The sequence below is a fragment of the Sinocyclocheilus anshuiensis genome, unplaced genomic scaffold, assembly GCF_001515605.1.
Source record: "Sinocyclocheilus anshuiensis isolate Anshui unplaced genomic scaffold, SAMN03320099.WGS_v1.1 scaffold2442, whole genome shotgun sequence".
NCBI lineage: Eukaryota > Metazoa > Chordata > Actinopteri > Cypriniformes > Cyprinidae > Sinocyclocheilus > Sinocyclocheilus anshuiensis.
Window position 1 is genome coordinate 142,296 of NW_015555909.1, and position 23,732 is coordinate 166,027.

General features: G+C 39.5%; 1 protein-coding gene, 1 long non-coding RNA gene and 1 pseudogene across 2 annotated transcripts; 2 read left to right on the top strand and 1 right to left on the bottom strand.

Moving 5' to 3' along the window:
- LOC107675935 (CTP synthase 1-like) overlaps window positions 1-13,390 on the top strand; it is a 36,318-nt pseudogene extending 22,928 nt beyond the window's left edge.
- A 397-nt stretch (window positions 13,391-13,787) lies between these two features.
- On the bottom strand, window positions 13,788-15,501 carry LOC107675934 (uncharacterized). Its single transcript, XR_001632660.1, has 5 exons — window positions 15,411-15,501; window positions 14,763-14,822; window positions 14,314-14,401; window positions 14,044-14,137; window positions 13,788-13,875 (listed from the first exon to the last, which is right to left on the bottom strand). It is a non-coding gene; the product is annotated as an uncharacterized LOC107675934 (long non-coding RNA).
- Window positions 15,502-18,280: 2,779 nt separating this feature from the next.
- On the top strand, window positions 18,281-23,316 carry LOC107675932 (ras-related protein Rab-39B-like). Its single transcript, XM_016470429.1, has 2 exons — window positions 18,281-18,563; window positions 21,699-23,316. The coding sequence occupies exons 1-2, from the start codon at window positions 18,349-18,351 to the stop codon at window positions 22,123-22,125; spliced, it is 642 nt and encodes a 213-aa protein (XP_016325915.1). The 5' UTR covers window positions 18,281-18,348; the 3' UTR covers window positions 22,126-23,316.
- Window positions 23,317-23,732: the final 416 nt, after the last annotated feature.

Here is a 23,732-nt window from a genome sequence, read left to right on the forward strand (position 1 = left end):
ATTTCAAATGATTTTCAACGGTCGCTTTGTCGCGTCCAGTGTACTAGACAGACTTTAGCTGTTGCGGCGCAGACACGGTGTTACTCAGCTATCGAGAAGAAACAAAGCAACCTCGGCGTCTGATTGCAGGCCTTCCACTCCTTGAGTTCTCTCCAGCGCTGGAAAGCTGATCCGATATTTACACGGGTCCTACTTCTTGCCTTAAGCCTTCTTTTGTTCCGCAGATGTTTTCCTCTTTTGTTTTTTATCCACCATCTCTATCTTTCTGTCGCTCGACTTGGCTAATGTCCGTCCTGTGCACTAAACTCTCTCTCCTCCACATCATGAGTAGACACGCCCCTTACTGCTGATTGGCTACAAGTTTGTTTTGCTATTCGGCCCGAATCAGTTTTCTAAAGCGTTTTTGAAAAATCACTTACTCCACCTTTAATGTGTTTATAACAGTCTTACTTTCTAAACGGCCTATTTTAGGATGAGTTCACACTTGAAATTGGTTCTTTTGGTCTGTACCAAAAAAGAAAACGATACATTTAGTCCTGGTTTGCTTGGCGTTCATACTGTCATTTTAAACACTGAAGATAAAAAATACAGAACAAAAGGACAAGCTCACAACCTGATTGGACTGCGTGTATATTTTGCACAGAACTTACTTACAAGAACTAACAATGCTGTATGCTGGGCTACTTGTATTTATAAACCGTGAAGAACTTAAAACAGCACCAGGAAGTCCTCTGTTGCACACACAAACCAAAATCTGCTGCAAGGAGATTTGTTTGATTAAAGGTGGACCGAAGCACCCTGTAAAGATGGGTCTTGGTTCGGATGGCAGCATTCATGTATTTTCAGATGAATCACACTAACAAAGCAACTGCACCAGAGTTTTAACCGAACCAAACCTGCCAAGTGTGAACACACCGTTAGTGTTAAAGTTCCTGTCCATGCCTGCCTGCCCCATAGATGTTCACTGTAAGTGCGGTTTCACAAACTGTTGGAAAGAGAAGCTGGCACGTCTATGTTCTCCACATGGTTCACAGTATGTTCATTTGTTCCAGTGGTGCCACACATAACCGATGCTATTCAGGAGTGGGTGATACGTCAAGCTAGAGTTCCTGTAGATGATGACGATGTTGAGCCCCAGGTTTGCGTCATTGAGGTAAGAAGAAGAGCTGTGCTGCGGTTCTCTAAAGCATCATAAGTTGATCCTAGAGACCATTGGTAGATAGGTATGGGCAATATCTTATCGTTTGTGATATACCTGTAAAAATATATTTTTATATCACTATATTTCTAAAGGAATCCGACTTTCGTCAGAAAATTTTGAATGTCATTTTCATTTCATCGTGCATGTGATATCTGATAAAGCAGGGTTTGTGAGCAGAGCGCTGCTTTGTGTACAGCTGTTACCGGGGAAACCTCTATCTCTCCCGCTCTACAAGCGCCTCCTGCTGGCAGAGAATGAATTTGCATATATATGCCGCCACAAATAGACTGCAAGTCTGTGGGAAACACTGAATCGTCTAAGCCTTGAATAAATGTACTACAGTATAGGGCTGCACGATAAATCATGCTAAATCAATGATTTCTCAATCGATATTATGCAAAAGCTGCGATATTCATGCGTGCATCTTGTCAGTGAAGCACGGTTCTGTGATCAGCAGTAAATCTCCATCCGAAGGCCAGAGGGCGCTCTCACGCTAAAACTCCAAATACGCCCCGCAGAAGAAACCCAGGAAGTCCCTATAGCGGTTGCTGAATAAACAGAAGATTTAACTGCTTTCATTGATTCAACGCGACTAATAAACACACGACTACGACAATATATGGTTTATCTGAGTTCTTATTATAATTATTATTTTCATTATAATAAAGTATATAATAATGCAATGCCTCTATCACTGCTTAAATACTATGAAATATGTTGCGTGTCTTATTCTGTGTAAGAAGCCACATCATCTCACAGAAGGATTTATTTCAAACACTCGACTGACGTTATGAAGTGAGTTTGGAGCATTTACTACACAGAGCCGTAATTCACTGAGAAGCTACGCAAACAACTTTATTATCGCAGCGCGATTTCATAATATTTATGTATAATATAGATGATATCGTCTGCGATTTTTTTTATTTTTTTTATGCTTGTCAGTGAACTACGGCTCTGTGTAGTAATTGCTGCTCCATCTGAAAGCACGTGCTGGAGATTTACTACTGATTACAGAACCGGCTTTACTGACAAGATACGCATGAATATCACATGCGATTTATCGTGCAGCCCTACTACAGTAGCACGTGTGCGATACAGTTTTACATGTGTATGAGCCTGTTGTCCAACAAATATATCATTTATTGACCTGCTTTTTCTCCAAATTAACTTCATAACATGGTCGAGTGTTTGAAATAACGTTTTGTGATCAGACGTGGTTTCATATCACCGAACGAGGCAGAAATCATACTATTTTATAGTATTATATACAGTGATAAAGGCTATGTCGATTAGCATTGCATTATAAATATACTTTATCCTTATAAAAATACCCAAGATTGCTTGAACACCGATAAACCATATATTGTCGCAATCGTATGTTTTATTTTCTTCAAGTTTCCTCAATTAAAACTTAAGCTTTACTTTTTACCTTAGTATTACTTCTGCGATGCATATGTGGAGTTTCTGCGCAAGGGCGCCCTCCGGCTTCCAGTATGAATTAAACAGTCATTACATTACGTGTGTACTCAGTAATGCTGACAACACCCTATTTTGGGTAAAAATAGGAAAGATAATACATTTCTCTAAAGAAATAGGATTCCCTGTGTCATCGTCATTGATATCGTTATCACAATAAATACTAGAAATTACCGTGATATGTTTTTAAGCCCGTATCGCCCATCCCTATTGTTAGATCTACTTAGGCTTACAATGCTTTTGGGAAACACAGCCCTGGATGCTTGATAAAATACATGTTTTAACAGGTTTCTGATGATTGAGGCTTTGATGTGTTTTTGCAGTTGGGCGGTACGGTCGGAGATATAGAGAGCATGCCTTTCATCGAGGCCTTCAGACAGTTCCAGTTTAAAGTGAAGAGAGAGAATTTCTGCAATATTCACGTCAGTCTGGTACCACAGGTCAGGAGTCATGTTCACATTTCCACACACAGAGCAGTGCATGAGACCAGATGTCATAGAGCGTATCATACAAATGCTGTGGTAATGTGAGTGACATACTGTCTTGTCCGTGATGTCCAGCCCAGCGCTACAGGAGAGCAGAAGACCAAACCTACGCAGAACAGTGTGAGGGAGCTCAGAGGACTGGGACTGTCACCTGACCTGGTGAGTCAAGCTGCATAGAGCATTTCTGCATGCAATTTCTGTTTTTTTTTTTGTTTTTTTTTTATTCCACAGTGGATGAATTTCAGTGAATGACTTCTCAGAAAGGGCTTTTTTATGTGTTTCATTAACTGTCAGCTCACTAAAACCCTGTAAGAGAAGTTAAAGGTGTTGTATGTAATTTTTTTGACTGTGCTAAAGCATAATATTTGCAGATATTTAGGAAACATGCAAGTTCACATACTTGTTTCTCCAAAAAACAATACCAAAGCTGGTTATTCTACTTTGAATTTTGTGACAGAATGTCTGTTTCTGTGTGACTCCGCCCACTGCCAGTTTACCTAATAGGATTTTAACACCCCGGGTTGCCAGTTGACGGAAAACACAGAGTATTGCAGTCATTGAAGCCAGCAAACAAACTGGGTCAGAGACTGCAGATTCTGCCCGACCTAAAAAGCCTCGGCATCCATCTAACAAAACTCTATGACTAGAGGAATTTTAAAGGGGTCATGACATGGATTTTTTTATTTTAATATGTTTCTTGAGGTTTACTTATAATGTTAAAAGTTTTTTGCGCTAAAAAAAAAAACCCTCATTCTGACCCTCTGTCTAAAACGGCCTGTTTTTAACGGGCGGGTCCTTTAAGGCTTCTCAATAACCGGCCACTGTTATGATTGGCTAACGTCATTGCATAGAAACAGTATCAATGTCCCTTGCTACGTATTGCATGTTTTGACAACATAATCAAAATAAAACCATAATTTCCAGACAAAGCATTATGAAATTATTTACTTACAGTTTGTGATGCAGCTGCAGTCAGTCAACAAATGTTTCTTTGTGAATGCTCCATGACACTGGGCCTCGTTTACTAAAAATACTACGATCAATCATCTGACACGGTCAGGGATGCCATTAAAATTAAACTATCCACTTGTTCCTGACACTGGGATCCTTCTGATATCTGTACAAAGCCGTGAACGAGAGCTGTTTAAACCAAACGCGTCAAAGCGGACGTTCTTTCTCTCCATTTGTCCGATTGACAATAGACTCGATCGCGTGGACGGTGTCAGAAAGTGCACGCGCATCTGTGTACTGTATCTAGTGTAGACAAGATAGCAGTAGTGATTGTAATTTCGATTTGTTTTTGACTCGTCGTGACGCTCTCATTCAGCGTAATTGATGTCATCTTGCACCTCATATCCAAAACGAGCTGTTTGTATTAAGCATACAAAGACCTCTTCTGTATCATGACCCCATTAAAACTAAAATAAATAAAATAAAAATAAATCCATTCCAAATCCACAATCTTGCAACCTGTGTGAACAGGGTGGGAGAAACAACTTCCAATATTTTGAATTTGGACTGCAGTATCCCTTTCAACCACTAGCTGTCAATAAATGACATACTGCAGCTTTAAATGTTTTTATTAATGTTCCCTTTAAAAGTAGCACATCTACAGCTATCAAAGGAACATTTTTGTAACAATTACCACGTTTTTTTTAATAGTTTTTTTTTTTTTTTTGCCGTAAGGACTGTTAGTTTTGTGCATGTGAAAGTTACAGATGTTTAGCCTAGGGCTGCACGATTAATCGAATGTGATTGTCATGCGCATCTTGTCAGTAAAGCCGATTCTGTGATTAGTAGTAAATCTCCATCATGTGCTTTCAGATGGAGCAGCATTTACTACACTGAGCCGTAGTTCTCTGACAAGCTACACAAAATCGCCTTCATAATCGCAGACGATATAATCGCGCAATGAAGAAATTGTCTGTGATTATGAAAGCTGTTTGCATATCTTGTCAGTGAACTACGGCTCTGTGTAGTAAATGCTGCACCATCTGAAAGTATGTGAAAATACCACATTTAATAACATGTTTTTACTCCAAACTCACTTCATAACATCAGTCGGGTGTTTGAAATAAATCCTTCTGAGATGATGTGGCTTCTTACACAGAATAAAGCACGCAACATATTTCATAGTATTCCAAGCAGTGATAAAGACTCGATTAGCATTGCATTATTATATACAGTACTTAATTATAATAAAAATTATAAGACGAACTCAGATAAACCATATATTGTCATAGTTGTGTGTTTATTAGTCACGTTGAATCAATGTAAGCAGTTAAATCATCTGTTTATTTAGCAACCCCTATAGGCATTTTCTGGGTTTCTTCTGCGGGGCGTATTTGGAGTTTCTGCACGAGAGCGCCCTCTGGCCTTCCGATGGAGATTTACTACTGATCACAGAAATTCACTGTGAAGATACACATGACAATCGCAGCTTCTGCCTAATCGCGATTTATCGCCTTTGCGATTTAATTTCGATTAATAACAGCCCTAACTGAAATACAGACACATGATGAGATAATGTGGACATTTGGACATCCAGAGACTCGTGTAGCTCAAATCAATAAATAGGCTGGAATCTTTTCCACATCTGATGGTCCTGATGGCAGATTCAGAGACAGACTGAAGCTGGATCATCAGATTGGATCTCTGACCATCTCAAACACCAGAACCACAGACTCTGGACTTTATCAAGCAGCGCCCTCTGGCCTTCCGATGGAGATTTACTACTGATCACAGAAATTCACTGTGAAGATACACATGACAATCGCAGCTTCTGCCTAATCGCGATTTATCGCCTTTGCGATTTAATTTCGATTAATCGTGCAGCCCTAGTTTAGCCTATTTAAATCTCAAAATATTGTCATAAAAACTAATCAAACCAAGCCATATTCATCTGTATTGAGGTTCAAAATGTTAGTGGATCATGTCCACAACATTGATAATGTCACACAGAGTTTTAAGTGTTGTTTTGTTCTTGCAGATAATGTGTCGTTGCTCCACTCCACTTGATAACTAGGTGAAAGAGAAGATATCCATGTTCTGTCATGTGGAACCTGAACAGGTTAGTCTGGATCCCGCAGGACTAAAAACCACCAAAGAGCCAACAGGACTAACATAACTGTTGAGTTAATATGAACAATTTGTCTCATAACAGTTGAACATTCACTGTAGCATAATTATCAAGAACATTTTGGAAGCAGATGAAACTGGGCCAAAATGTGTCTGAAGGACAGTGGGTCGCATTCACTGATATTGGATGCATGATACTGATGCAGTCTTTATCTTTTAGCATGAAATGTGCATTGTGTATGCACAGTTATTAAATGAAAAGTCTGTCTTCTCTACAGGTGATCTGCGTACATGTGTCGTCCATCTACAGAGTGCCACTGCTCTTAGAAGACCAGGGCGTTGTGGGATATTTCTGTCGCAGACTGAACCTGCCCATTGAAACCAGACCCAGGAAAATGCTGGCGAAGTGGAAAGAGATGTCAGACAGGCTAGTACAAACTCAAAACATAAAAACCGATTCAGCATCAGTTCATACATTAATACTCCGCTATCATAGATCATGTAGCACAAGATAATCCAGGTTTTTTGGGATTTGTTTCATATTGTGATAAGGATACAAAAGGCTCTTTTTTAATGTTATCTGCACTGTGTTTGTACGGTAGGTCAGACAGGCTGTTGGAGCATTGCTCTGGTAGGGAAATACACCAAGTTTTCAGACTCGTATGCCTCCGTGATCAAAGCCCTGGAACACTCCGCTCTCGCCATCAGCCACAAATTAGAGGTTAAGGTGAGTGAAACCTTGAACACGGCCAGATGAGATTGATTTAGCAGATGTAACTAATTCTACCTCTAAAGAATACTTCATCTTTAAATTCTCGATAGGTTGTTTGCACATGACGTCACTGATGACGTGCGAAATGCAGCTGGAGGGCAGGAAGTGATTTTTCTCCGTAGGAATCACTAGCAGAAACTGTGTTTTGCATTGTTTATGGATGCTCAAATTGGCCAAACCGAGAAACCACAAGGAGCTTTTTGCATTTCGCGCGTCATCAGAATCACGTGATTGCAAACCACCTATATGCATTTGTATTAGTGCTGTCAAAATTAGCGCGTTAATGCGTGCAATTAATTTTTCCAGTTTAACAGCATTAAAAATATTTAATGCAGTTAACTCGGGGGCAGGGCTAGTGTTGGCCACCCACTCACAGCTGCTGCTCCCGTCTCTTTTCTTGACAAGAATTGCGTTTATTTAGACACAGAATGTCTTTACGACATCAAACTGGAGACTTTTCAGACGCGCACTACTTCGCCTCAGCACAGACGCCAGTCAAACGAGTGCAGAAAAGGTACAGGTGATGAGGAGCTTCAGTAGAACATCAGTGAACTGCGGTCAGATGAGATGTTGTCAGGTCATATGTCAGTAATAACAAATTTTCCTGTCCTGTCAAGCTGGTATAGTGTGCTCGTAGCGCGTTATCTTCAATTGCATGCACAAATACTGCAGCGCATGCTGTAGACTGTGTCATTTCATATTAAAGCTCGAATGAAACTACGAGCATGTGTCAGATCAGCATGTTCAGCAGCGGCAGCTCTTAAAGTAATAGCAGCCAAATAACCCTTAGAACCCAGCTGCTGTGATGTCTGTTCATCAAAGAACAAAAGAAAAAAAAGAGGAAATCATTAACTTTTTTTGTAGCTTTAGCGATTCATCTAGCCTATATTTAATTTGGAATTAAGTGTTTGGTAACTTTATTCAGTTTCTGTATATTTCCTATATGCTGAAGGGCACAGGTCAATATGACATTCATTATAATGGGTTTATGTGAAGATTGTTTCAAGTTCACTTAAATTAGAAGTTTTTTTTTTTTATCTAATAAATGTTCAAATTGATAGCTTTCAATTATACTGTAATGTTAGTATAGTCAGTGGTTAAAACTTAGGGAAAAAAATAACTATTTCCTAGAGACATCTGTAGTATCAGGAGCTTTCGCACAGGAGGAACCTTTTCATAGTTCCTAGAACTATTGGTGAAAGTTCCCGCTTTTTGGTGTGTTCGCACCGCGGGAACTAGGAATCTATTTAGTTCTAGGAACTCCGTTTGGGGGAACTGATTTAGCTCCTACTTCAGAGTAAGTAAAACAGCCATTAAAAAGCCATGTAAACATTTACTCCACGAACATGGAAAACAGCGATAATAACGGCATTTACCTGTTGTCTGCAGGGTTGTGTTCTTTTCTCAGCCTCGATGATAACACTGCAAGTTGTCATAGTAGATTTAGTCAGATGTTCGTGCTCCTTTAATCGCGTAAATTGTGCATTTAAATTCCATCTCCATTATCATGAATCCCACGACACACAACATAAACAGCTCCGCACATGTTGTCCATTCACCGGTTGTTGATGTTTGTAAATGCCGCAAATAAAGACGTCGCTAGGAACGACACTGAAGGCGAGTATCACTGATACCAATAGGCGCTTTCGCACCGCGGACAACTTGCCAGCAGTCATAAAAAAAAGATGCCATTAAGCAAATATTAAAAATATACTGTCTCTGTTGTTTCTACATTAATTTGAAGATTGAATGTGAAATTATTGCAGTATAAAAGTATGTTAGTTGGGATTAATTATGATTAATTTCAGAAAAAATGGGCGATTAAATTAGTTTAAAAGAATTTTATCGATGTGTCAGTGAATCTTTATCTCTAATTATTTCTTCATTTTCTGTAGTACGTTGACTCTGCAGATTTGGAGGCCGGTACGTTACAGGAAGAACCTGTGAAGTACCACGAGGCCTGGCAGAAACTCTGCAGTGCAGAGTGAGTAATTACACCTAAAATATACATGGCTGATTTCATGCATTTCAAATCTATTCTGCTTAGTAAAATGCCTTAATGGTGTTCTTTCATTGAGGAGAATTCAGACACAATCAGTGTTCAGTTTTCGCCCGCTGTCCTGATGTAGTTTTGCTAATATTACTGCTGCGGTCTCTCGTGTCGTCAGTGGTATTTTAGTACCTGGAGGTTTTGGAGTACGAGGGACGGAGGGCAAGATTCAAGCCATCAGCTGGGCCAGGAAACAGAAGAAGCCTTTCCTCGGTAGTACCTCATTGAAATGCATTAAAACTGAATGTTCTGCAGCAGCGGTGAATGTAACCCATCTGTGACGTTCATCTTTCAGGTGTGTGTTTGGGGATGCAGCTCGCTGTGTGTGAATTTGCTAGGAACATGTTGGATTGGAAAGGTACGTTTTTCCTACGCCCATAAAAAAAATAAAAAGACAAAAAAAAATAAAAAATGTACCGAATGTTTAACAAGCAGTATTGAACAAAGTGTGACTCTTGTTTTTCCTAGATGCCAACTCCACAGAATTTGACCCGGAAACTAAATATCCTGTGGTGAGTATCGGATTTAGTTTAAATGTGGATTTCTGGTCTGTTTTGCATCAGAAGCAAATGGAGCAGATGTAATGATCCGCCTGTGTTTGATTGGTCGTCTCACAGGTGATTGACATGCCAGAGCACAATCCAGGGCAGATGGGAGGAACTATGCGGCTGGGGAAACGGAGAACCATTTTCAAAACCAAAAACAGCATACTTAGTAAGTGCACTTCACGAACTGAAACACTATACCAGTAATACAACAGAGAACTTATTTAAACATATTCTCTCTCTCTCTCAGGAAAACTTTATGGAGATGTAGATTATGTTGAGGAAAGACACAGACATCGCTTTGAGGTACATCACCTCTGCTTTTTTTTATAGATGAATTTATATGACAGTGTGTAAAATGTGATAGTAAAAAAATGGACTGTGGGATTTATTGAATATGCTGAATTTGTCATGATTTTGGTGGTTGTATAAATTAATCATCTTGAAATAAAGCAATAAGCACCAAGAAGCCGTGGTTTACAGTGAATTTATAACAGCTAAGGGGCGTTGTTAGCTGTTACAAATTCACTCTAAACCATGGCTTCACGGGGCTTATTGCTTTTATAAAACGGTTATTCCATATACATAGTAAGGTTTCACAGAATAAAACAGCAAATAAAGTGTAATGATAATAAAAACAGTATTCTTCCACCAAACAATGTAGTTCCTCAGAATCAGTTGTGGTTCTAACAAAGTGGTTGCTGAGCAACACACAGAAGTAAACAAAGGTGTATGTTACTTTGTAGAGTAATTTACAACAGATTCGAACGCGGCTCAGCCAATCAGCATCAAGGACCGGAACTCTCCGTTTTATAATGTATATTTTAATTGACTTATATTTGACCATTTTTCTGAAGTGCGTGTCATTATCAGACTTCTTTTGATAATTTCACAGTTCTTCCTTCTCTTGAAAATGAAAAGATTGATCTTTTTATGTCGTCCCCTTCAAATATGTTGTTATATTTGGTAAATCCATTCATTTCTTAGAATGAGTTCAAAATGGCAGTTTCAGTCAATCGTCTGATGGGTTAATGTCGTTTCTCAGTTTCTGTGAGGCATTTTGCTTGCTATAGTTGAACACATTTCTCTGTGAACAGCTGTGCTTTCATATAAGCACCCAAATAATTCAGTTGTAGTTGGAGGCCGAATCGGGGTGAAAGGCTTATGTGTAAACAAATCAAATGAAATGCTTGAATCAGACTATTCATCAGTCGAATTGCTAAATACCATGCACATAGGCACAGTGCTGTGAGGTGTATGTTAGCATACATTTTTTGTAATATGAATGAGCGCCTGTTTTTTCTGTTTGTATTTGCGTCTTATGAACTGGTCAGTGGAGGAGACGGCCCTTGAATATGTACTAAATGTTCGCTAAAAACATTTTTTTTAGACATCGAGGTGAAAATGTCAATTATGCTCACTGAAGTTCTGTCTGGAATACATGTATTACATGTGTAAGCCCATATATGAACTGGATTGCAGAATTTGAAAATTGGATTAAACTGATTAAAATTAGCTGATGTAAACACATCTGGTACAAAGTATTTGTTATTATTAATATTTCTTCTGTTTGCACAGGTGAACCCAGAGCTGAAGCAGCATTTTGAGGAGAAGGGCTTTCATTTTGTGGGTCAGGACGTGGAGGGTGAGAGAATGGAGGTCATCGAGCTGGACGGTACGTACGTCAGAGGAAACTCACACAAGATCAATTGAAATGCACACTATTTTGAAAGCATATTTTCATCCTTCAACATTTATATGTGCTGATGTGAGAATAGTGTAATCGCTTATTAACATTGTTATAGTGAATATTTTAACCCCTAGTCATTTTGTGCACAAGGATACCGTAAACCAAGGCCGGTTTTAAGAGAACTGTCAAGTCATCTTTATTTCTGTAGCGTTTTATACAATACAGATTGTCAAATCAGCTTTAAGGCCTTTCCACACTGAGCGCGAAAAAGCGAAACGAATATCGGACGCGATGACGCGCTGGAATAAAACAATAGATTTCTATGGATGCTTCCACATAGACTGCGAACATTCGCGCACCGAAAATGCACTTTTTTTTTTTTCGAACCAGTCCGACGAATCTTTTCAGTTTCGCAAAGCGAAAACACGGCCCGTCCAATAAGATTCGAGCTAGGATCACGTGACCGGAGCAGCTGCTGTTGCACAAAAGGTAAGAGTGGTGGCGCTGTTTCGAAAACCAGTGTAAACAAACACCAAAGAAGAGTATGTCGGATAAGAGAAGAGAGTGGAAGCTGAGTTCTTGTTATCGTTGGTATTTGAGAACAGATTTATTCTCACATGTTCTTTATCCAGAATAACATTTCTGTTAATTGTCCACTGAATCATGTGATCTTTTCTTCCACGTGTGCGAGTGTTATGAGTCAGAGCGCGTTCACTCTTTTTCTACACATGAAATATGAAAGCAAATAGACATGATTATGACGATATTTTCTGTATGTGTTTTGTATGCAGCTAATGGTATTTTTATAGCAATACAGGATGTCTATGACCAATATTAACAGTGTAGCATTATTAAACATACAAAGTGCGCATGTGTCTGCTTATTAATCAAAATCAACTATTGATCACAATCGGAAGTTATTACAAGCACTCGATGATGGTTTAAAGTGGGTAAGCAAATACGTTAATTTCATACATACAAGTGTAGCTTGATGCTAATTGTACTTCTAATTATATTTTAGGATGTAGCCTATTCTTGTAAGCATTATAGTTTGTTTCTGGTGTAGAACCTTGTTCATCTTAATTTAATGCTGTATATTGAATGATGTTAAATCCATTTACGAGATACATATCTGAGGAAAAACGCATTGTTGGTCGGCGCCACCTAGCGTGCAGGCGTGAATTAGCAGAAGGCAAACAATCGTTTGGCGTGAAAACACCGTTTGTCTGCGATTCGCCTCACTTTTTCACATCGCGCTCAGTGTGGAAAGGCCTTTACTGTGATAAACAGGAAAATGTCTCAGTGATGCAGACAAAATTCAGCTCTGCTGTAAAGCAGCTCTAAAAGACAATAGTAAACAGTTGGTTCATTGTTGATTATTGATATAATTGATTTCTGTGGTCATTTGACAAGAAATCAAGACCATGCCTTTCTTGTCTACTCGATTAGTTTGACAATCAGTTTGTTGTTGTTGCAGATCACCTGTATTTTGTTGGTGTCCAGTATCACCCAGAATTCACATCCAGACCCATAAAACCGTCTCCGCCGTACTTGGGCCTGCTGCTGGCTGCAGCTGGGAGGCTTCCAGGTCATCTTCAGGAAGGCTGTTGGCTCTCACCACGGTATGGACTGATGTTCTCCGAGCGGCCAGATTCCTCTCACCCAGTGTCATCCAGAGATTTCTCATAATAAAAACTGGCTGCTCTTTCATGAACACAGACCTCTGACAAAATGTCTTTTATCATTTGCATTATGGTGACTGCCGTCAGAACCTTGTTTGAGGAGTTTTGCATTATACCAAATAAGCGGTTTTCTGTTGACAGAAACATAGTGACCGGAGCGGCAGCAGTTCTCCACACTCTGAGATCGCAGGCTTCAAACTACGCTCAGGAATGAATTGGTACGGGTTTGTTCATATACAGCATGACTTCCAGAAGTCTGTTTATACTTGTTGCTGTTTTTTTTCAGGGCCTGCTTTCTGAAAAGGATGTGCTACTGAAATGTAGTTTTATATTGTCCATTTTCAAGGGAACAATATTTGACATGAAGACTGGCAGCTCCATTTGTATTTTACTCATTTTCCATTGTACACGAACTTGTGGAAATTATGTATAAACTTGCTCTGACCAGCGGTTATGGAACAACTAGCAGTCATCTGTTCGGTTAAATATTTTAACATGCGTGTTCTGAATTTTTACACTTGATACTGTAATCAAGTATTTCGCATTTGTAATACTCAGTTTTTGCAAAATGTAAGTAGTCATTGATACTTTGTACCCTATTCATTTAGTACAAATTCTGCCTTAAGCCCAGCATTGCCTCAAGCAGAAACAGTATATCAGATTTTTTCAAACACTGAATCACTTTTACAGAACAGGTAAGAATTTAAAGAGACATTAAAAAGCAACAATCCAAATTCTGGTAGCATGCAACTAACAAGTCTTTATTTTACAGAGCTGATCCAACAAACAAATGACCATGAACAGGATATGAAAGACCAATCCACACTTTAATATTAGGTTTGACTTGCATCACTCATTTTACAACTTCCACTTGCTGGTCAGGAGCTGCTGAAGACCTAAAAATAAATGAATAAAGTTACCACAAGTCATAACAGACAGCACAGACAACTAATTGACAAGCTCTGATCTCAGTCCCATATCCGCAAGTTTCATCCAGCAGTCACCAATAAAATCTCATCATCCTTGATCAGGAATCACTTCATTAGAAGCGGACAGCAACGTACCTGCAAGTCCGCCTGTTGATTCAGCACGCTGTCGGAGAACCTGGAGCACACCGACAGCACAGTCTCAGGAACTGTGAAAACCACACTACAGATGCTGGACCGGAGGCAAGAACACCATTAAAGCCAAAGAGATACCAATGGAACACCATAGATAGTTAAACTTGGCTCAGGAGCGTTTACTTGAGTCTCATAATAGAGCTGCTCTCTCAGAGAGGGCAAGTTTGTCATCACAGCCAGTATTGAAACGAAAATCCTAAAACCGATACCAACCTCTTAGAGAAGGCTCACTCGGACATCTCAAGCAGTATTTTGATGATGGGACGTCTTTATAAAATCAACTCATTTTGCATCATCCGACCTGCAAGGAAGTGAAACCGCTAACATTAGGCAGGGCTACTTAAAGACTGACCTCCATGAAGACAAGTTTCGGTTGTCCTTTTCCTTAATGTTGCTGGGACAGCTACAGGTGAACCATACAGCGACCGTCAGTAAAAGGGTTGCTTTTGGCTCCTGTTTGACCGGACCCGTTATAGAGGAACGGGAACGACTTCGATCAGGGCCACGACTTCACTCTTACCATTAACTTCACATTCACAAATTTAATTGGATTTTAGTTTGGTTTTTTTTAAATGGGCATGGGCCAAATGTTCATTAGCGCCCATGAAAATGTGCAGGTTTACTGTAACGTTAACGTTGCATGGTTAAAGTTGAATCAATACCTCAGCACTAGTGATCGCGGTGGAGCCACGTGGTGATCCGATATTCACTCCGACAAACACCTGGAAAGCAGAGGAAAAAAAAAGAGGAAATCAGGGAGACATCCACGGATTCACAACAGAAATAACGTTACAGATATAGCCTAATTAAGCCTAATACAGATGGAACGTTATATCTCGCAATAGCATATAAAAAAAATAATGAGGCACAACTGACTACATAATCTACCCAAGGCTACAGACGTGGCATTTTGGTACATTTAGCCTACTTCCACATTATACACACAAAAGCAATCTAGACCCATTGAACAATCAATGAAAACAAAACGAACAAAAAAAAAAAAGGCCTGAAATAGCGTCGCTTTTGGACACTACTCTGCAAGCAACGTTGCACTCGCTCACAAAACCAAGAGTGCATTCAGAAGCCTTATGTTTGCAAAAATCATTTTTAATATTTAAAGACTGGAAGGCCAAACGCTGTTACACACTGCATCCCGCTTACGACTAAACTCCACAAACACTCATCCTGCGCTGAACGCTTGTTACTCACAAACGGTCTAGTGGCGTAACATCCAAACAAACTCGTTATGAAAACTAGCTGTTAAAACGCCACAAACAATCTTCGATGTTACAGGATTGTGTACAACTCACCTCCGTCCTCTTGAGAAAGCGGGCTGAAAGAGGAAGAGGAGAATGTGACGCGTGCTTTTATACAGCGAAACGTAACGCTGATTGGTCAACGGGCTCATCGCTGATTGGTTGAATGAGATGGCTGGGTCGCAACGCTTGATGGGATATGTAGTTCTGATTTGTAGAATGTAGTTCTGGGATTTCTCGGATGTATATTTGATGGTGTCTGATGACTTTCTTTTATTTATTCGACTGAAAAGTATTTTTTGTTCAATGTGAAATATATTTGTAATACAAAATATGTACGCACGTTGAAATTATAAAGTAATTAACATGCTGTTGTTGTTAAACCCGTGTTCTAACTGACTTGCTTTTACACGTTGGCTGAAAATTATAACCGTTCGCTCCAATAAATTACACAGTTAAAAAAAAAAATAAATAAAAACCCCATGATTGTGCAATGGCTAATTCCATCTGTCCATAGATTATGCCATACACGAATAGCGGGAGAATTCTGTGATCAGGATTAGTGGGATACTGGTCAGCTGATTAAAATAACCCCATTAAGCGCTTTATCTCCTTTTTAACATTACATGGTATTTACAAGCACATTCCGGATTTGGGGATTGTTAAATTACATGCTGAAGGCCCGACAGCCCCAATGACGGCACATGTACTTCAGCACCACGGACAGAGCCAAGATCATCTCCAGTAACCACAACACACTCATAAACACTCTTAATGAATGCATCGGCTACACGATGTGGTCTGATATTTGGCTCTCAATGCGAGACACCTATCCATATCACGCAGCGCAGCTCTCGTAGTGGATCGAAAAAACTCCGACTAATCATAATGCATTCATGGATTTGGATTGATTGTAACCCTTTAAATGCCAGTTGCTCACATAATATAATGCCATTGTTTTTTGTTTTTTTTTAACAAGTGTTTGGTGTTTGAACGCTTTGGATTATTACAGCAGTCTTGGGTAGCTTGTCAATGATTAGTAAGCACACAAACCAGATTCTGATATCCATGCCATCACACCCACACAATCATAATAACATAATTGCAATTCAATTTGCCTTTTTTGCCCAGCAGAAGCAAGATAATAATAATAATAATAAAAACAAGGCTTAATAATGTTTTAATGAAAAACATATTCTTAAAGGCTACTGTTTTTCGGAGGATGAATTGTTCACTCCGATTATTATTAAACACACGTTATTCATTATTAAACACTTTGTTTTTTAGCATTGCTGTTTTATACGCGCAATAAACCATGAGGTCTTGCTGTACAGGGACTTTACCCCCATTACTCCGCTTCACGCACTGCTTACTAGTAGCTACTAAAACCCTCGTAGTTCACCGTTTCTCGTGGCTTATTGCTTTATACATATTTATAAATATTACATAAACACAGATAGCAAGAACGTTTGGGCCAAATGTGGCTGATAGCTGTCACATTTGGCCTAGGTATGGCATGGCTGAGCACATATGGGCCAAACTTTAACCGTATATGTTTTGCCATGGATTTAGAATTGGAGGGAATTTTCTTTTGGATGAGGTGTATGGTCCAGATGATAGTACACAACCGAGAGCCATATGTGGCTTGGCTATGGCACACCATGGAATATGTTAACTTGTGGTTAACATTTGGCTTTTATTTGGAAAATATTGTTTTTTTAGTGTTGGTTATTGTATCTAAAAATAAATAGCTATTTATAACTATAATAGCCTTTAATATGTTAGTAATGTGCGCTAATAGGGCTCCCTATTGTATAGCATTAGCTAAGATAGATTTTTTATCCTTAATAAAATTGTAATTATAATTGAGTTTATTCAAAGGCAGAGCCATAAATTGTTCAGTAAACCACTGTTTATTAAAAAAAAAAGCAATTGTATGTTTTCTCCCCCTGCTGTACCAAAAAAATACTTCAAAACTGAGGTACAATTACACTACTAATGTTTTCATTAATTTTATGTATATTATTAAGTATTATGTCTAAAAATAGCCTGTTATTAAAGTAGCTAAAATTTCCTCATTTAAAAAGGCACTCATGTCTTGGGTGACACTCATTTATGTGCTTGTCTTGAAATAATATCTAATGTGTGATACTAATTATGATATACTAATGTTCTTTTTTCTCTTCTTTTTCCTGACAGACCGTGAGTGAGAAAGACTGGCGAGACTTACTAAAAGGATCGATTTTTGTACATTTATTCACTCACCTGACATTTGCAAAATAGTACACTTCTGTTATGTTCTGTATTGTAATTCTGTTATTAAAAATTATATAATGAACATTTTAAAAATGAGTGGGAATCCATTTTTGTGTTTAAGATTTACTGAGTAATGGGTATTTAAAAAAAAAAAAAAAATAGGTGTGGTGTAAATGTGGTTAAATAATGGCATTTAGTTTATGAGCCACATGTGGGCCACATAAGGGCCATCAGCCCTTTACAGAACTCAGCCATATAAGAATACCATATAAGGTCCATATATCAGCCACATCTGTTTTTATTATTTGGCTCACTCTGGGTTGGGTTATGGCACTGTTTAGGCTCAGTTCTGGCTAAAAAGATGTGGAGCAGTTTTGGGCCGGCGAACACAAACTAATCTGGGCCACACTTTAGCTGTTGATATGATCCAGATCCGCGCCAAAGGAAATTTGCTGACTGGGACGGGCCTGCTCGTATAACATATAATGGGAACAGCATTATATAACGACATGCAATTCTGCAAAACAGGTTTCGCTTCCTCCAGATATCACATGAAAGTAATTCACTCCATTTTCTGTAGTTACTCATTATTCAGAAGAAGCGAGATGCGAACGAGCATCACATGACTGCAGCACATCCTCCTCAGCCCCACCTTCATCCTCCACACACACGCTCAATGTAAACACCGCTTTGTCTCTGAGCCCGTGGCTGCCTGGAGCTCTGCACTCGCCATGCCATGGATACTTTATGGCAATACCAGTTCAGGATCATTTTACTGGGGGACTCGACGGTGGGCAAATCATCTTTGCTCAAGCGGTTCACGGACGGCGTCTACAGCGATGCAGCGGACCCGACGGTCGGGGTGGATTTCTACGCCCGCTCACTAGACATCGAGCCCGGCGTTAAAATCAAGCTACAGCTATGGGACACCGCCGGCCAAGAGAGATTCAGGTTAGTCTTGTGTTTTATTGGTATTATGTTGGCTATGTCTCCATGCATCGTGCTATAAACAGAATGTGTGCATCTCTATATGATTTGATCACATTTTGTGATACCATTGGTTGTGTAATATTGTGCAGAGCACGTATATGTATCCCTTTATATCAGTATTTTATATATCATTTACCTGCTGGGTGTCGTGTAATACGGTTCACAGGCCCAGGACTGTTTATGAATGAGTTAAACGGGCTCATCTCATTGATTTGTTCCAGCATCATATGCCTCACCTGTTTGGACTCTGTGATGAGCATGTGTTTGGTTTATTATTGTTAACGGGCTCTGATCCTGCTGCTGTCTCTGATCTGTTTGCCCTATATTTCAGTGCTTTAAAGAACTGTTCATCAAATACGAATCAACCAGCGGAAAAGCCTGTCTTGTTTTTATATTCTGAATGATCAGACACACACAGTACTGGTCTAATTTCCACATATGATAGATATGCTCAGAAAAATTGGACATACACATTCTCATCAAGTATGTGATCTATTAGGATTAAATGTGTAATTAAAATTAATTTCAGTAAAGATGGATTACGGACTATAGGCTAGTGGGGCCAGTGCTTCAGACTGTCCATCTGATAAAACACGCCACTGCAGATGTAAAATGTATATAGCATAGATGGACACATTGCTTGAATGTGTGCCAGTGCTATTGTCACACAGTGAAATAAACTAAGAAATAAGGAATGCATTCATTTCTAGCCGCAGTGCCCTCCTGAACACTGTTTTGTAGGTTTAATGTTGTCCTCCTGATACATTTTTGTCTTTATTATACATTTTTCCAAGGTTGTTTATTCTTTTAAATGCAACTTTGCAGCTTAATCTTATAAATGATTTGATTTTTCATACTTGAAATGTAATTTTTTTTATCTTGCAAAATCCGTCTATCAATTTAATTATACTGAAAAGTCCACAAGGTATCCAGACGCTTTATGTATTATGCAGTAAATACAATTGGAGGCTCGGTGGTTTCTTGTTTCAGGTTACATGAGTAAAGTAACAAAATGGAATATTCTGGATTCAATAATAACAGTAATAATAATAGTAATAATAATAATAATAATAATAATTGAAACAGCTTTACAGCTCGAACAATACACTAGTTTTAACAGAAACATAATGTATTAATTCATAATTCGTATGAATTTGTACGATCTCAGTCATACATTTCGTAGATGGTACAAATTCACCACCTTGTAAAATTACATTTTCTCATGAGATCGGGTTGCACATTTCTGCTTCTAAATCCTCCAAAAATTGGTCTCATTTACTTTTATCACAAGTGCTGTGATAAAACCTTGAAATTTGCTGCTTTTTTTTTCTCAAGAAAACAAGGGAAGAGTTGAAACATTATGCAACAAATGCTGTCGAACTAGTATGGAACTAGGGTTGCAAAAAGGCCGTAAATTTCTGAAAAATTTCCAAAACTTTCCACAAATTCTGGAAACTTTCCAGGAATTTTCGGAACTTTTGGAAAGTTCCAGAAATTTTTGCAACCCTATGTGGAACCCAAAATATTCCTTTACAGTGATCTGCATTTAAAGGGGTCATCGGATGCCCATTTTCCACAAGTTGATTCTTAAGGGTCTTAACGAAAAGTCTATATCATATTTTGGTTAAAATTTCTCAATGGTAGTGTAAAACAACACCCTTTTTACCCTGTCAAAAACAGCTCTGTTCACTGTGAGCCGTTTCGGTGCATGTTCCTTTAAATGCTAATGAGCTCGACTCACTAGCTGACAGGGCATCATCACAGTATGGTAGGGGCGTAACATTTCCGTCACACGCTTGAGGTATTCGGCCAATCACAACACACTGGATAGCTGGCCAATCAGAGCACACCTCACTTTTCAGACCGATGCGCTTTGTAAAAATCGACGCGTTTCAAGCTCTACTCACCCCGCCCCTCTCTTCCGTGGGGTGATGAGCCGTTCTCATGAGACTGTAAACTTTAGCCACATTCATCATGAAACTTGCTGACTAGAACATTTTTAGGAAAGGGCGATTTGCAAATATTCACAAAAAAAAACAACAACCTTAAACTCAGTTGGAGGTGAAGCTGGATCACGACTGATTCATGCGAACATAAACGAATTTAGGCAGATTGGGGGCACATTCCCTTCAAAAACAACTGTGTGTTCAGCGGATCATATGTCGGGAGTAAATGACGACTGCTATGTTCATTATTACATCCAACAGCAAAAGACCTCAATCGCTTAGGAGCCATTTTGCTCCGGCGTCCAAACAATGGTGGACTGATGACAGCTCACTCAGGATGGGTCTGTGCTAAAACACCAGTGTCAGTCAACAATCATGGGAGGGGCCTGGGTCTGTGTGACGTTATCAAAGTCCCTTTCCAGGAAAGCCTGTTCACTCAGCGGCCATATTTGCAACGCCTCTGGGCAGCTCAAACAAGACCAAGTCCTATCTAAATGAATGGGGGAATCCTGAAATCTCAAAAACTACTCGGTGAACTCGCGATTACATATTTCAAATCAGCAACAAAATCTGAAATTAACTGCCCCATGAATGTTGTTTCTTATGCTCAAATAGTGTTTTAAAAGCTTATTGTTTAGGCTAGACCAGCCAATGCACATGCGTAGCTCCAACGCGCTTATGACTGTGCATGCGGATCGGCTGGTCCAGCCTCAGGTTTCTATGGGAACCGGAGCTTCTAACGGCCGCTGCAGTGACGCAATGACTTTACCAATCAACGATTGGCTCTTTCATTTAGAAGGCGGGACTATCCCGCCATATTGCGCATCGCAGATTCTCCCATTCAGAAGTATAGGAGTAAACCGTCTTTGTATTTCTATAGTCTTTGACGTCACACAGCCAAGAATCTGAGAATGGCTTGATTTGAGAAAGGGGATATTATTTTGGGGGATTTTTAAAAAGAAAAAGCACTGGGGTGTGTTTTTATCAATATAGGGTGCTTGTGTACACACACTGCCAACACATGTTTATGTTCAAACAACATGTAAAAGTGAATTTTGCATCTGATGACCCCTTTAAGAATCTCTAGCCATGATTTGGTGCATTTAATTATAAGAGTCTTTAAAATATATCATCTTCTTCATCCCATCAGGTCCATCACTACTTCCTACTATCGCAACTCTGTGGGCGGCCTCTTAGTCTTCGACCTGACGAACAGGAAGACCTTCGATCACGTGCGGGAATGGCACCGAGAGGTCAGCGAGCACATCCTGCCTCATCACATGGTCTACATCCTAATCGGCCACAAGAGTGACCTGAGCCGCGACCGCAAGGTGACGCGGGACGAGGCGGAGCAGCTTGCGGCCGAACTCGGCATCTGCTACGTGGAGACTTCGGCCAAGTGCAACAGCAACGTGGAGCGTGCTTTCGAGCTGCTCACATGGGACATCTATGAGCTGATGAAGATGGGCGAGATCTCCACGCGCGACGGCTGGGACGGGGTCAAGAGCGGCCTCACCGCTAAAGTTCTGTATCCCGCCGAAGAAGAGGCGGAGCGAGAAAAGAGCTGCAACTGCTGACTCCCACAAGCCACCTGCAGTCGCTCACCTGTGTATCAGTCGGTCATCGCTTTCACTAATGTGTCGCATCATGGTCACTGCCTCAGGCCTGGACTGCTGCTCTTATCTCGTTGTCCCTGTCTGAGGTTGATGGTACAAGCCTCTCAAAGGTGTAGTATATTTGGGCTTGAATGGACAGGCCCTGCTTCATATTGTTGGAGATCACGTCATGTTCTGAAGTTTGCAGCACTCTTGTGGATAGCGTGCGGGTAAAGGATTTTAGAGTCTAGTTGTACTTCACATCCTCTGGAGCTAATATGGTTTATTTGGTTTGCTCCTTTCCCTTTAACCATTATTACTATAGTACAGTTAACATTTAGCGAGAACATATCGTAATTGCAATCTTATCTACACTTAAATACTTCAAAGACCCCATAAAATGGCTTGACTACATGGTTTTCTTTCCTGTGTTGACATTCCTTATTGAAACAGGAAGTTGGAGATGGACAAATGGCTTGTCCTTAAAAAAAACTATATCCAATAGCCATTAGTTTATGTCAGTGCCATGAGCCATGCTACTTCCTATTGCTAGTCAGTGGCTGGTGGTATTAGGAGAAGGGCATTTGAGAGCATAATATTTTCCCAGTAGCAAAATACTGTAAAGTGTGTGTTTTTAATAGGTTTTTAGGACTACACATAGTACATAAACGCCATCTATATTAATAAGAGTCATGGACTGAAAGCCACAAAACTCCAAAAAGAACATATAAAAGTGAAAACTGGCTGGTAGACATAATTTATAGGTAAAAAGGCAAGACTAAGGGGCCGTTCACACAGAACGCATTTTACCATTCTAATGTGCTACTTTTCTATTGTGTTTCTATGTAAACACACGCTAGCTGGACGTGTATGACCACTGCACTCGCTTCTTTTACAGCGCCAGAGTTTTAAAACTCTGTCAAGTTAAAAGAATTTCAATTTTTACACACAGCGCCGCTCATCAATATCAGTTCCAAAACAGTGGACCAATAAGAAGACCCCGGAGGCGGAGCAAGCGTTACAAGTGTACAGTAGCAAGTTGGCATGGAAATTATTTATCAGAACCTGTTTCTTAAAAAAAATCTATTCTGCTGTTTGGATTTTTTCTGTTATTTCCATTATTGCATCACGTCTCAAAAGCGCGTCTCAAGAGCATTCTGTGCTGTGCTTTTTTTTTTAAAACCATTCCTGTGCTTTTAAATGCAAAGACGCGTTCTGTGTGAATGCCCCCTAAGGTGTTTTTTTACACGACACTGTTATCAACTAAAAATTGGAACTTTTTATGCATTTTGGCCATTGCATTTGGGCTTGAAAACACATTTGAAAAAGGCTTTCAAAGTGTATGTTTTTGGAAACAATACCATTGTTGTCTCCATGTAAACTATAAAAATGCAAATTTGTGAAAATGGTGACATCCAGCGTTGCCAGATTGGAAATGTCCAATTATCGTAGCAGAAGCTCAAAATGATCGAAGAAAATTATCGTACACGAGTCAAATGTAAAGAATGCAGCTATTAAAATATAGCTGATATGGTCTATATCTAGACCAACAACTTTTTGACACGACCTGCAAATTACCATAACAGATA

What these genes read in the sequence shown, in the direction of transcription:
- LOC107675932 (XM_016470429.1), top strand. Translation starts at nt 18,349, where the DNA reads ATGGATACTTTATGGCAATACCAGTTCAGGATCATTTTACTGGGGGAC. An exon ending in GCCGGCCAAGAGAGATTCAG is followed by an intron (nt 18,564 to 21,698) that starts GTTAGTCTTGTG and finishes TCATCCCATCAG; the next exon opens with GTCCATCACTACTTCCTACT.